Source organism: Microcaecilia unicolor, chromosome 1 (assembly GCF_901765095.1).
Source record: "Microcaecilia unicolor chromosome 1, aMicUni1.1, whole genome shotgun sequence".
NCBI classification, from domain to species: Eukaryota; Metazoa; Chordata; class Amphibia; order Gymnophiona; family Siphonopidae; genus Microcaecilia; species Microcaecilia unicolor.
The window spans coordinates 375,450,161-375,465,964 of NC_044031.1; the positions used below are offsets into that span (position 1 = coordinate 375,450,161).

The following is a 15,804-nucleotide window of genomic DNA, read 5'->3' on the forward strand; positions in this document are numbered from 1 at the left end:
CACTCGGACCCAGAGTTAATGCGGCCCCAATTGTCCCATGACTCGGCGGTCGTGGATTCTGCTCTCAAGAGGGCACGGAGTTCGAGGGATACCGCCTCGGCGCCCCCGGGGCGAGAGTCTCGCACTCTGGACTTGTTTGGGAGGAAGGCCTACCAATCCTCCATGCTCGTGACCCGCATCCAGTCGTACCAGCTCTACACGAGCATCCACATGCGGAACAATGTGAAGCAACTGGCGGACCTGGTCGATAAGCTCCCGCCGGAGCAGTCCAGGCCTTATCAGGAGGTGGTCAGGCAGCTGAAGGCGTGCAGAAAGTTCCTGTCCAGGGGTATTTATGACACCTGTGATGTGGCATCTCGTGCTGCGGCCCAAGGTATAGTGATGCGCAGGCTCTCATGGCTGCGTGCCTCAGACCTGGACAACCGCACCCAGCAGAGACTGGCCGACGTCCCTTGCCGGGGGGATAATATTTTTGGTGAGAAGGTCGAGCAGCTGGTGGACCAACTGCATGAGCGGGAAACCGCCCTCGACAAGCTCTCCCACCGGGCGCCTTCAGCACCCACCTCAGCAGGTGGACGTTTTTCCCGGGCCCGGCAGGCTGTGCCCTATTCTTTTGCAAAGCGTAGGTACACCCAGCCGGCCCGAAGGCCTCGTCAGGCACAGGGACAGCCCCAGCGCGCTCGTTCTCGTCAACAGCGTGCGCCTAAGCAGCCCCCTGCGCCTCCACAGCAAAAGTCGGGGACGGGCTTTTGACTGGATCCACGGGAACATAGCCGCCCTCAAAGTGTCCGTACCGGACGATCTGCCGGTCGGAGGGAGGTTAAAATTTTTTCACCAAAGGTGGCCTCTCATAACCTCCAACCAGTGGGTTCTCCAAATAGTGCGGTGCGGATACGCCCTGAATTTGGCCTCCCTGCCTCCAAATTGTCCTCCGGGAGCTCAATCCTTCAGCTCCCATCACAAGCAGGTACTTGCAGAGGAACTCTCCACCCTTCTCAGCGCCAATGCGGTCGAGCCCGTACCACCCGGGCAGGAAGGGCAGGGATTCTATTCCAGGTACTTCCTTGTGGAAAAGAAAACAGGGGGGATGCGTCCCATCCTAGACCTGCGAGGCCTGAACAAATTCCTGGTCAAAGAAAAGTTCAGGATGCTTTCCTTGGGCACCCTTCTGCCAATGATTCAGAAAAACGATTGGCTGTGTTCCCTGGATTTAAAGGACGCATTCACTCACATCCCGATACTGCCAGCTCACAGACAGTATCTCAGATTCCGCCTGGGCGCACGACACTTTCAGTATTGTGTGCTGCCCTTTGGGCTCGCCTCTGCCCCACGAGTGTTTACAAAGTGCCTCGTGGTGGTAGCGGCGTACCTACGCAAGCTGGGAGTGCACGTGTTCCCATATCTCGACGATTGGCTGGTCAAGAACACCTCGGAGGCGGGAGCCCTCCGGTCTATGCAGTGCACTATTCAACTTCTGGAGCTGCTGGGGTTTGTGATAAATTACCCAAAGTCCCATCCCCAGCCAACACAGTCTCTGGAATTCATAGGAGCTCTGCTGAATACCCAGACGGCTCAGGCCTTCCTTCCCGAAGCGAGGGCCCACAACCTCCTGTCCCTCGCTTCGCAGACCAGAGCGTCTCAGCAGGTCACAGCTCGGCAGATGTTGAGACTTCTGGGTCTTATGGCCTCCACAGTACATGTGACTCCCATGGCCCGTCTTCACATGAGATCTGCTCAATGGACCCTAGCTTCCCAGTGGTTTCAAGCCACCGGGAATCTAGAAGATGTCATCCGCCTCTCCACCAGTTGCCGCACTTCACTGCTCTGGTGGACCATCCAGACCAATTTGACCCTGGGACGTCCATTCCAAATTCCGCAGCCCACGAAAGTGCTGACGACGGATGCATCTCGCCTGGGGTGGGGAGCTTATGTCGATGGGCTTCACACCCAGGGTCTGTGGTCCCTCCAGGAAAAGGATCTGCAGATCAACCTCCTGGAGCTCCGAGCGATCTGGAACGCACTGAAGGCTTTCAGAGATCGGCTGTCCTACCAAATTATCCAAATTCGGACAGACAATCAGGTTGCAATGTATTACACCAACAAGCAGGGGGGCACCGGATCTCGCCCCCTGTGTCAGGAAGCCGTCGGGATGTGGCGTTGGGCTTGCCAGTTCGGCATGCTCCTCCAAGCCACATACCTGGCAGGTGTAAACAACAGTCTGGCCGACAGACTGAGCAGAGTCATGCAACCGCACAAGTGGTCGCTTCATTCCAGAGTGGTACGCAAGATCTTCCGAGAGTGGGGCACCCCCTCGGTGGACCTTTTCGCCTCTCAGACCAACCACAAGCTGCCTCTGTTCTGTTCCAGACTACAGGCACACGGCAGGCTAGCGTCGGATGCCTTTCTCCTCCATTGGGGGACCGGCCTCCTGTATGCTTATCCTCCCATACCTTTGGTGGAGAAGACCTTACTGAAGCTCAAGCAAGACCACGGCACCATGATTCTGATAGCGCCCTTTTGGCCCCGTCAGATCTGGTTCCCTCTTCTTCTGGAGTTGTCCTCCGAAGAACCGTGGAGATTGGAGTGTTTTCCGACTCTCATTTCGCAGAACGACGGAGCGTTGCTGCACCCCAACCTTCAGTCCCTGGCTCTCACGGCCTGGATGTTGAGGGCGTAGACTTCACTGCGTTGGGTCTGTCTGAGGGTGTCTTGCTTGCCTCTAGGAAGGATTCCACTAAAAAGAGTTACTTTTTCAAGTGGAGGAGGTTTGTCGTTTGGTGTGAGAGCAAGGCCCTAGAACCTCGTTCTTGTCCTGCACAGAACCTGCTTGAATACCTTCTGCACTTATCAGAGTCTGGCCTCAAGACCAACTCAGTAAGGAATCACCTTAGTGCGATTAGTGCTTACCATTATCGTGTGGAAGGTAAAGCCATCTCTGGAGAGCCTTTAGTCGTTCGATTCATGAGAGGCTTGCTTTTGTCAAAGCCCCCTATCAAGTCTCCTGCAGTGTCATGGGATCTCAACGTCGTCCTCACCCAGCTGATGAAACCTCCTTTTGAGCCACTGAATACCTGCCATCTGAAGTACTTGACCTGGAAGGTCATTTTCTTGGTGGCAGTTACTTCAGCTCATAGAGTCAGTGAGCTTCAAGCCCTGGTAGCTCATGCTCCATATACCAAATTTCATCACAACAGAGTAGTGCTCCGCACCCACCCAAAGTTCCTGCCGAAGGTGGTGTCGGAGTTCCATCTTAACCAGTCAATTGTCTTGCCAACATTCTTCCCCAGGCCGCATACCCGCCCTGCTGAACGTCAGTTGCACACATTGGACTGCAAGAGAGCATTGGCCTTCTACTTGGAGCGGACACAGCCCCACAGACAGTCCGCCCAATTGTTTGTTTCTTTCGACCCTAACAGGATAGGGGTCGCTGTCGGGAAACGCACCATCTCCAATTGGCTAGCAGATTGCATTTCCTTCACTTACGCCCAGGCTGGGCTGGCTCTTGAGGGTCATGTCACGGCTCATAGTGTTAGAGCCATGGCAGCGTCAGTGGCCCACTTGAAGTCAGCCACTATTGAAGAGATCTGCAAGGCTGCGACGTGGTCATCTGTCCACACATTCACATCACATTACTGCCTCCAGCAGGATACCCGACGCGACAGTCTGTTCGGGCAGTCGGTGCTGCAGAATCTGTTTGGGGTGTAAATCCAACTCCACCTTCCAGGACCCGCATTTATTCTGGTCAGGCTGCACTCTCAGTTAGTTGTTCTTCGTAGGTCAATTTCTGTTATACCCTCGCCGTTGTGAGGTTCCATTGACCTGGGTTCTTGTTTTGAGTGAGCCTGAGAGCTAGGGATACCCCAGTCGTGAGAACAAGCAGCCTGCTTGTCCTCAGAGAAAGTGAATGATACATACCTGTAGCAGGTGTTCTCCGAGGACAGCAGGCTGATTGTTCTCACCTACCCTCCCTCCTCCCCTTTGGAGTTGCGTTTTCATCTTTTGCTTGTCATTCAACTGGCGGGAACGGTCGCGCACGGGCGGGAAGACGGCCGCGCATGCGCGGTGGGCGTGCCCTGCGTGCGGACCGCCCGCGAAGCTTCTTCCGGTTGGTGGGGGCTGCCGCGGACGTCACCCAGTCGTGAGAACAATCAGCCTGCTGTCCTCGGAGAACACCTGCTACAGGTATGTATCATTCACTCTCCCTGTGTACTACTCATTTAAATTTGCAACTCATTTAACCATTTAAATGGTTGCAAAGAAAATTGAAATGTGAAATGAACAGGATTACATAGCATAATATGGAGAGCAAAAAAATCAAAATTATATACCAACAATATCAAATTTTGCTTGATATGACAGCTAAGGGGACATCATGCCAACTCTATACAAAAATATTTATTAAGGTTTCTTCCTTTTTTAATATATATTTTTTTTGTATGGCGATGGCATGAAGGATGTATTTTTCAGATTGCAATTAATAAGATGTTTGAAGAGTTTGCTGACCCCATGTAATTTTAGAGCTGTTCAAAGTTTAGTAGTACCGTGTTTTGACTACTGCAACAGTTTGCTGCTAGGAATTTCAAAATCTCAACTAAAAGCTTCACAGATTGCACAAAATTCAATAGCAAGAGTTTTAGTTGGTTAGGTATGAACATATATTACCTGTCTTGAAAAGTCTTCATTGGCTTCCTATAGCGTACTGTATTAAGTTTGAAGATCTTATACCTGGTGTTCAAGACTTTAACAGGTCAGGTATCAAAAGTTCTGTCTGCAAAGTTACATGTATATCAACCTCCAGCATCTTTAATATCTGCTGATCATATCAGATGTGCCCTGATGTCGTGTGATTACATTAAATGAATTTAGATAATCTTTTTTTTAATGTAGTAAGTCCTTCAATGTGGAACAGTTTACCTTTGAAGCTAAGAAACATTCAAGATGTAAAACAGTTCAAGACAGAACTAAAGACTTATTTTTTCATATGGAGGGGTGGAAGAATTGAATTAAATAGCCAAAATCTGTGTCACTGGGATATTTTAATATGCTAGAACATGTAATTAAGTTAATGATTATTTTATGTGAAGAGTGTAAGTTTTTGTATATGTAATTATTGTAATATTAGGAATGTGGTTTTTTTTGTTAACCGCCAAGAACTATTGAATTGTGTGATATGTTTCTAAATAAATAAATGATGTCCCCATAGCAGTCGTATTAAGCGAAATTTCATATTGTTGGTATATGATTACAAAGTAGCAGCCATCCAAGCTGGAGTTACTCCTACCCAACAGAGGAGTACATTTATTCATGCCAGTGACTCTTGGAGGCACTTGACAGGCAGGTCTCTGTTTCACTGGCAAGTTTTTCAGGTGGCATGTCTGTGATGAAGAGTAAGAGCATCATTGCAGAGGCCTCTCATAATGTTTTTTTTCCAAATATATCATTCTACAGCTGTTAAAATTTGTTGAAATTAGGTATCTCCTGCCATTTACTCCCTCATAGCCCAAAATTGTTTTGGGTGACTCAGCTCCTCACTGAGCTACATTATCAGGCAAATGGGTCACTCAAAGTCTAAGCAAGGTGTGGACAGATTGCAGCCTTCAATCCAAGGATCATACTCACTAATATGGTTCAAAAGTCCAACCTAAGCTAGGTGCTTCAGGGCCAGCAAGTTATAAGCAAGGGAAACCAGAGTTGTAATAAGTGATGAAAAAATAAATTTGTACTATGATGGAGCTAGGAAAAGACTTGTTTTCTACTCCAACCCTTTCCTGTATCTAAACATCCCAGATAAATATTTGTTTAACCTAGCTGTAAAATTGTCCTGAGACAGTGATTGGATAAATGCTGGAATCTTTTCTTTTTTTTTTTTTCCTCTTTTAGTTTTGTATGTTCTCTGTAATTTTGGGGGGAAGGCAGTTGAGCTGTTCTGTCACAGGTGAATAGACATGTATCCTGCTGCATTTCTTTTTACTCAGAGCTGATGTACTAATTCAGTTAAAAGCATTCTGTCCCTCAAAGTTCAGAGGGTTATGCTTGGGACAGAGGAAAGAGTTTGTTTTTGGAGTCTATTTTTGGACATTTTTTAGCTCATTTTAAAAATTAATGTGTTTAAATTTTCAATTGTGTGTACATAAACTGTATATGCATTAATTCAGAGGTTTTACATGCATAAAGTTGACTTTTCGTGTGTTCTTTACATACATAACATTTTCCACTGTAGGTGAATAAAGTGGTACAGGGGAGTAGTTTACAGACTGTGGGCTTCCTTACAGTCATCGGTTTCAGATATTAGTCCAGTTAATGGTATATTACCATATCATGACTACTCTAATGTGATATGTGGAGGCTCATTTTCAAAGCACATAGAATTACAAAGTTATATAGTAACATATGTAACTTTGTAAGTCTATGTGCTTTGAAAATGAGAGACTAACTTTGTAAGTCTGTGTGCTTTGAAAATGAGCACCATAGTATACAATACAATATTTACTACACCTTCTCTTATGGGCATATCAAAAGCTTATACAGTTAGTGCGTTTGCAGATTATGATCACTCATTAGCCAGAGTAGAGACTTGTGATGACACAATGTTATTTGTAGATATGGCTCAGGGCTGCTGAGAACATTCAGGCAGGGCTGAGGCAAGGATATCTGATGCTCTTCAGCCATGCACCTTCCTCAGCCTCTGCTGTTCACTAACTCCAGCCATGTTTCCAACATATCCTTATCTCCCTGCTTCCCTTCCTTCTACCAATGTACCTATCTCAGGTCTTTACTTTCTGGCTGTTACTGCTGTCTGTACACTAAAAGATAAGCCGCCTTTTACAGGGCCTTAAGCATCCACAGATGCACAAGACCTAATGTGTTCTGCACTCTCTGAACTTCTGGTTTGGCAGTGGAGGCAAGAAGGCCTTCTATATGTATAGGTGCTCAAGGTCCTGCATGGTCCGCACTTGCTTTTGTTTATTGGCCATGACTGTCAACGTCAGTGCCACTCTCCCCCATCCCCCAATTCTGCAGCCCAAAGACTGGCCTGCATTGATGGCTTCAGTTTGAGTTCAGGGCCCAGCAAGTGCTACCTCATTGCAGCTGATAACAGAGTGGCTTGTTTGTTTTTCCAGGGATGGAGAGGATCTGGACAGTCAAGGAGATGGCAGTAGTCAACCTGATACCATTTCCATTGCATCACGGACATCTCAAAACACACTAGACAGTGATAAGGTAAGCTGGGGGGTTCCTTGTACTTTCATGCAAAGCACAAAGAGGTGACGATCTGCAAACACTCAGCAGCAAACAGACAAAGCAGACCAGCAGATGATAGAGAAGTTTTATTAATCAAAAGTGCCTGACATGATCACACATAAAAACTTATACAATTAAATCAATAATAAATGATAAACATATAAAAAATTAAAGCCAATAATTAGTACACATCAAAAGCTTTCCATATACAGATCTGTACGTTTCTATGTATGTTGTTTATTGAATTAGTTTTCATTTAATTTGCCTGAATTGGCAATTGGCCCCTGATGTAGCCTGTGTGCAGGCAAAATGTGATCAAGTCAGACACTGCTGATTAATAAAACTTCTTATCTCTACTATCTGTTGGTCTTCTTCATGGGATAGGCCTGTCCTACCCAAGGGAGACCTCTAAGTGTCAGCAGCATTAATCTCCCCCTGTATCCCTGCAGGTCTTCCTTTATCCTCCGCCCATCCCCAGAAGGATAATCATCTGAACTGCATAGTTTAGATTTTTCAGGGAAGAGACTGGATGGTTGAGGCACAGTTTTGTGGGTGATTTTAGAAAGGAAATGGGGAGTGAGGGAGGTCCTATTTACCAGATTTTGTGTGACACAAACAAACAATGTTGATCAGGGCCAGGCCTGCTGTACATTGCTTCAACACTCCCACATTCTGTGTCCTGGCTGACCCAGCAGCTTATGCACACAGCTGCTAGATTTGGCTTTTTTTTTTTTTCCTTTTATTAAGGGAACACATTTAAATCCAAAGATGTTTTTCCCATCAAGCACGTAGGATCTAGGTGTCATAGGGTAATATGAACAGCTTTAATGCTGTTTTGTTTTTGTTTGGGGTAATGATGAAATTTGCTAATTACTTGTTCTGGAGCTCTTTTTTCCTTAAAATGAAATGAAATCAAGTAGGCCCAGAGAGAAACCTTATGTCGTTTTATACTATAAACCTACAAGACATATATCCTACCAAACAGGTGGCATTCAGTCTGATTTTCCATTCTTCCTTTGGTTCTCTAGTGAAGTAAATTTGATTTTGAAGCTGGAAAAGTTAATTGCTTGAGTTGAACTGGCTCAGGACATAGGAGGGGAAGTGGGCAAACCTTGTGAGCTTTATCTGTCATTTATTTATATTCCTGCCTCTGTTTTCTTTGAGTGAAAAGTATTGTGCCCAAGCAGCATCTTATTCCTCTTGTAGGGGTAAGATGGGATAGTTCGCAGTGAAGTTTGGCATTGATTTGTTTTAAAATTAGTGATATGGTTTTGCAACTATTTACATGGCAAGCATCTTCTTTTGAAATGGTGTGAGAAAAGTAATAATTTCATAGGGTAGAAAGTCTGCCTAGTTGCAAAGCACATGGACACTTTGCAGGTAATTTTTCTCTAACCTAACCCCAGCACGGGTTCGTCTCTTTGTAAGTGACCTAAAAGTGCATGTGTTATGGAAGCTTGCATGACCTTTCACCTTGAAAATTATCCCCATAACATGGCATTTTAGGCTTTTTGTTCAAATTTAATGTGGACAAATGCAAAATGTTGCACATTGGGAAGAATAATCTAAATCATAGTTGCCTGATGCTAGGGTTCAACTTGGGAGTCATCACCCAAAAAAAAGATCTAGGTTTCATTGTAACAATACACTGAAATCTTCTACGTAATGTGTGGCAGTGGCCAGAAAAGCAAACAGGATGCTAGGAATTATTAGGAAAGGGATGGTAAATAAGACCAAGAATACTATAATGCCTGGTGCTACCTCTCCTTGAGTATTGTGTTCAGTTCTGGTTGCTGTCTTTCAAAGATATAGTGGAATTAGAAATGGTTCAAAGAAGAGCTACCAAAATGATAAAGGGGATGGAACTGCTACCATTTGAGAGCGGCTAAAGAGGTTAGGGCTTTTCACCTTAGAAAAGAGACGGCTGCGGGGGAATATAATTGAGGTCTACAAAATCCTAAGTGGTGTAGAAGTGAATTGATTTTACTCTTTCAAAAAGGCTAGGGACAGTCAATGAAATTACATGGAAATACTTTTAAAACACATAGGAGGAAATATTTTTTCACTCAAAGAATAATTAAGCTCTGGAACTTGTTGCCAAAGGTTGTGGTAATGGCAGTTAGTGTATCTGGGTTTAAAAAAGATTTGGACAAGTTCCTGGAGGAAAAGTCCTTAGTCTGCTATTGAGGTAGACATGGGAAACCCAATGCTTGCCCCGGGATTGGTAGTATGGAATGTTGCTACTATTTGGGATTCTGTCAGGTTCTTGTGACCTGGATTGGCCACTGTTGGAAACAGGATACTGGGCTAAATGGACCATTGGTGTGAGCCAGTATGACTATTCTTATGTAAAAATGCTGTAAGTGTAACACTTAGATGCTAACACTTAATACCAGGTCTGTGGCCAGCATAAATCACCCCACCATATACAGAAACTTCACTAGTCCAGCACAAAAAATTTACCCCAAATCACCTTCTCCCTTCCTATGATTAGAACTGCCTGCCTTAAGGACACTCCCTCAGTGATAGAGTGTCCTTAAGGAAACCCTGCCTTGTACCACCCACTCCCTCTCAGGGGTCAGTAACATAAAGTCACATGGTAGAGGAAGTGTGCTAATACTCCAGAAGGGGAAGAGAAGCTCTGTAGGAATTCATGGCAGAGTACCTTTGGATGAGAATTCCTTTACTCATTGGGCCAGCATGGAGAATTGTTTCACTCTGTATAATTACCATTCCGTACAAGCTTATATCCCGCCAATACCTTTCAGTTCAAGACTGCTAACAAACCAAGGCAAACCAGAACAACCTCTGGGATAATTAAGAAAAAAAATCTAATGAGGTAAAATATTACTTTAAATGATTAAATTTCTGAAACATGAAGGTCTTGATCTTTTTCCTAACCATCTAAAAATATAGGAGGAAAAAATATCTCAGCAAATTCTTTCTAATACCGAGTGGCTAGAAAAGCTAAAGTAAATTCTAACTTCCATTATGTCCCAAGGATCAGTCCAGACAAATGGATTGTAACCATCTGCCAGCAGGTGGAGATAGAGAACTCTGAGTTGTGCCTCATAAGCGCCTGCTCTTAGCAACCAAGTTTCTCTATCTCCAGCAGGTGGGATAGCAGCTCCTGTGTGCTGTGGTGACATCTGTGTGGCCTTCTGTCCTGCAGGTTCAGTTGAATTTGGGGTTGAGAATATCCTGTGCCTCAAGGGTAAGCCTAGTGGTCTAGGTCCCTCCCTGCTCCCCCGTTGCCACTTTTTTCTACCTCTTTATCTCAATCTTCCCTTCTCTTTTTCTCCTGCTTCTATCTAAAAAAGAAAAAAAAAAGCAGCTACTGCGGTTCTTTTTGAGAGCACTTGTGCTGTGGGAAGATTCTGGCTTCACTGTCTTTGGAGGTCACGAGATTAGCTGTTTTCTGTGAGTATATTTATTATTCTCTGTCTGATCCTATTAAGTATTGTGCACACTACGGGGTGGGCTCTCAGCTACCGGGTCCTGCACTCTTTGCTTTATTTCTATGGACCTGCCACTTTTGCCTGCAGTTTTGGCGGGCTCAACGCCAACAGCTCCAGTGCTCTGCAAGGATTCGGCGGCCATTTTGTCAGCGGGTTCCTCCTCCACTACCATGTCCCAGAATATTGGTTTTGCGAGGGTAGAAGTCTCTGAATTTGTTCTTTTATTATGTCAGGCCTTTTTATTAAAGTCAGTTCAAGCTGCCTCTCCTTTCCCTCACATTGCTTTTGAGGGGAAGGAGAGCTTCCTAAGAAACGAAAAGTTTCCATTTTGCAGAATTTGGAGAATGTTCCTCCTCGGGACTCAGAGGAGGTTTATCTGTATATTCTGACTGCCCTAGTTCTTCTGATGGCCCTGACTTGGATTTTTCAGAGGCAGACTGGGGTGGTGATCCTACTGTAGCTGTGCTGTTTTTCAGAGCAGAGTTGCCTCTGTTGATCACAAAATCTATGGAGGCTTTAAACATTTCTTCCCCTGCTTCTCAGTCCTTTGGTCCTGCTCCATCTATTTTGTCAGGTATTAAGAGACTTCCTGTATCTTTCCATATTCATGAGGCTATGTAGGAGCTTATTGCAGCTCAGTGGGAGACCCCTGATTCTAGCCTCAAGGTGGCTCGTGCTATGTCCAAATTATATCCCCTTCTGCTGTCTGATTTAGAGCAGTTTGCTTTTCCTAAGGTGGATGCCCTTATAGATAAGAATAGCCATATGGGCTCAGACCAATGGTCCATTTAGCCCAGTAACCTGCTTCCAGCTGTGGCCAAGCCAGGTCACAGGCAGAAATCCAAATAGTAGCAACATTTCATTCTACCAATCCTAGGACAAGCAGTAGCTTCTCCGTGTTTGTCTCAATAGCAGACTAAGGACTTTTCCTCCAGGAACTTGTCCAAACTTTTTTTTTTAAGCCAGATATGCTAACCGCTGTTAACTACATGCTCCAGCAACGAGTTTCAGAGCTTAACTATTAGTTGAGTGAAAAAAAAATATTTCCTCCTATTTGTTTTAAAAGTATTTCCATGTAATTTCATGGAGTGTCCCCTAGTCTTTGTACTTTTTGACAGTAAAAAAAAAAAAATCGACTCACTTCTACTCATTCTACACCACACAGGATTTTGTAGACCTCAGGATTTTATAGAGCTCAAACATCTCCCCCCTCAGCCGTCTCTTTTCCAATTTGAAGAGCCCTAACCTCTTTAGCCTTTCCTCATATGGGAGCAGTTCCATCCCATTTATCATTCTGGTCGCTGTTCATAAGTACATAAGTATTGCCATACTGGAAAAGACCAAAGGTCCATCAAGCCCAGCATCCTGTTTCCAACAGTGGCCAATCCAGGTCACAAATAGCTGGCAAGATCCCCAAAAAACTACAAAACATTCTATTCTGCTCATCCCAGAAATAGTGGATTTTCCCCAAGGCCATTTAATAATGGTCAGTGGTCTTTTTCTTTAGGAAGCCGTCCAAACCTTTTTTAAACTCCTCTAAGCTAACCGCCTTTACCACATTCTCTGGCAACAAATTCCAGAGTTGAATTACACGTTGAGTGAAGAAAAACTTTCTCCGATTCGTTTTAAATTTACTACTTTGTAGCTTCATCGCATGCACCCTAGACCTTGTATTTTTGGAAAGCGTAAACAGACGCTTCACATCTACCTGGTCAACTCCACTCATTATTTTATAGACCTCTATCATATCTCCCCTCAGCTTCTTTTCTCCAAGCTGAAGAGCCCTAGATGCTTCAGCTTTTCCTCATAAGGAAGTCGTCTCATCCCCTTTATCATTTTCATCGCCCTTCTCTGTACCTTTTCTAATTCCACTATATCTTTTTTGAGATGCGGTGACCAGAATTGAACACAATATTCGAGGTGCAGTCGCACCATGGAGTGATACAAAAGCATTGTAACATCCTCATTTTTGTTTTCCATTCTTTTCCTAATACCTAACATTCTATTTGCTTTCTTAGCCGCAGCAGCACACTGAGCAGAAGGTTTCAACGACAACACCTAGATCCCTTTCTTGGTCTGTGACTCCTAATGTGGAACCTTGCATGACGTAGCTATAATGCGGGTTCCTCTTTCCCACATGCATCACTTTGCAATTGCTCACATTAAACGTCATCTGCCATTTAGATGCCCAGTCTCGTAAGGTCCTCATGTAATTTTTCACAATCCTCCCGCGATTTAACGACTTTGAATAACTTTGTGTCATCAGCGAATTTAATGACCTCACTAGTTACTCCCATCTCTAAATATGTTAAAAAGCAGCGGTCCCAGCACAAACCCCCAAGGAACCCCACAAACTACCCTTCTCCATTGAGAATGCTGACCATTTAACCCTACTCTCTGTTTTCTATCTTTTAACCAGTTTTTAATCCACAATAGAACACTACCTTCTATCCCATGACTCTCCAATTTCCTCTGGAGTCTTTCATGAGGTACTTTGTCACGCGCCTTCTGAAAATCCAGATACACAATATCAACCGGACTCCCCTTTATCCACATGTTTGTTCACCCCTTCAAAGAAATGTAGTAGATTGGTGAGGCAAGATTTCCCTTCACTAAATCCATGTTGACTTTGTCTCATTAATCCATGCTTTTGAATATGCTCTGTAATTTTGTTCTTTATAATGGTCTATACCATTTTGCCCGGCACCGACATCAGACTCACTGGTCTATAATTTCCCGGATCTCCTCTGGAATCTTTTTAAAAAATCGGCGTTACATTGGCCACCCTCTAATCTTCCAGTACCATGCTCGATTTTAAGGATAAATTACATATTACTAACGAGAACTCTGCAAGTTCATTTTTCAATTCTATCAGTACTCTGGGATGAATACCATCCGGTCCAGGAAATTTGCTACTCTTCAGTTTGTAGAACTGCCCCATTACATCCTCCAGGTTTACAGAGAATTCATTAAGTTTCTCCAACTCGTCAGCTTCGATTACCATTTCTGGCACTGGTATCCCACCCAAATCTTCATTTAATCTCTCCGCTACAGCTTTGTTTTCCCTGATCGCCCCTTTTACTCCTCGATCATCTATTTATTTATTTAGATTTTACTCACACCTTTTTTTCAGTAGTAGCTCAAGTTGTTACATTCAGGTACACTGGATATTTCTCTGTCCCAGGAGGGCTCTTGTAATTTTTCACAATCCTCCTGTGATTTAACGACTTTGAATAACTTTGTGTCATCAGCAAATTTAATTACCTCACTAGTTACTCCCATCTCTAGGACATTTATAAATATATTAAAAAGCAGCGGTTCCAGCACAGAGCCCTGGGGAGCCCCACTAACTACCCTTCTCAATTGAGAATACTGACCATTTAACCCTACTCTCTGTTTTCTATCTTTTAACCAGTTTTTAATCCACAATAGAACACTACCTCCTATCCCATGACTCTCCAGTTTCCTCTGGAGTCTTTCATGAGGTACTTTATCAAACGCCTTCTAAAAATCCAGATTCAAAATATCAACCGGCTCACCTTAATCCACATGTTTGTTCACCCCTTCAAAGAAATGTAGTAGATTGGTGAGGCAAGATTTCCCTTCACTAAATCCATGTTGACTTTGTCTCATTAATCCATGCTTTTGAATATGCTCTGTAATTTTGTTCTTTATAATAGTCTCTACCATTTTGCCCGGCACAGATGTCAGACTCGCCGGTCTATAATTTCCCGGATCTCCTCTGGAACCTTTTTAAAAAAATCGCATTACATTGGCCACCCTCCAATCTTCCGATACCATGCTCGATTCCGCTATATCTTTTCTGAGATATGGTGACCAGGACTGAACATAATATTTATTTATTTATTTAAGCACTTATATACCGTCTATACCTTAGCAGTTTACAGTTTCTTACAGGTACCTGGGGCAATGGAAGTGCCACTGTTGAAGGTGGCACCGCAAGCATGAGTCTTCCTTTAAGCTTGCCTTTCAACTAGCTGCGTTAAATTCTTAGGCAGCAAGTTCTTCTTCTTTTGTAGCCTGTTTTCCTTTATCGTGGATTCAACAATTGTCCACATTGGACTCGCCTCTAGACTTTCTCCATACCTAGAGGCGGGGTTGTCCTATTTGTCTTTATGATATTCTCCGAACGTCTGCAAAGGTTATGGCCTTGGCTGTTTCGGTGTGTCGCTGAGTATGGTTGAGGCATCGAGCCACTAATGTGACATCCAAATCTAGTCTGGTAAAGTTGTCCTTTCAGGGGAAATTAGCGTGGTGCGGATTTGGAGAAGATTGTTAAAGACCTGGAAGATTCCAAGATTCAGCGGCTACCTTGTGAACAAACCTAACTTTCTTCTTTGACATAAAAAACCCTGATCTCTTTTCTCTCCTTTCTAAAACTTCACAGGAATAACGCAAATCTCATGGACTTTTTTATATTTAGTCTTGTTTTCACAATCTTTGAATTTTTGAACTTTTGCGGTTAGCTGATATGTGGTTTTGTATTGTATCTAACGTTCTAGTATGATACCTTTAGACAAATGATATCTTTCAGGTGCCAAATTTGCCCTGAGGAATGTGTTTTTTTTTTAAGCTATATTTTTGCTTTGTAATACTTTACATTTGTAAGGAGAGACTCTCTCCCACATTGGTGTTACATCTAGGATGATCCAATTCGTATCGTTCACCATAAGTGATATACAGATGATTGGATTTGTGACATCTACCGGAAGTGATGCACAGGATGTCCTAAGCATGAAGATTATAAAGAAAAGATGCTGCAGCCATGTTAGTAGGGATCCCGATGTTTTGAAGACATATTGTGCTCAAAATTACTGCCAAGTGCTCTATTTTAATTAACTATATTTGTATCTGGGTCTATTTGGTTTTTGCATATTTTTTTCACTTATGAGGTTTGGTGCTAATTTTGTTTGAAGTTTATTATATTTTTTATTCCTCCATACCCTATAAGAGAAAAATATATATTGGGTGTAGGTTTAGGTACAGAGGGTTTTTCCCTTTCTCATTAATATTTCTTTTGCACTTCACAGGAATTTAGTAACATATTAAGTACTTTTCAGTTTGTATGTTTTTTTTTGTTTTC

At 43.7% G+C, this 15,804-nt stretch overlaps 1 protein-coding gene across 1 annotated transcript in view; it reads left to right on the forward strand.

Moving 5' to 3' along the window:
* The window catches only part of TRIO (trio Rho guanine nucleotide exchange factor), a 905,131-nt gene that overhangs the window by 628,226 nt on the left and 261,101 nt on the right, over positions 1–15,804 (forward strand). The window contains 1 exon segment of the mRNA XM_030209962.1: positions 7,122–7,221. Coding sequence (XP_030065822.1) covers positions 7,122–7,221 — 100 coding nt within the window.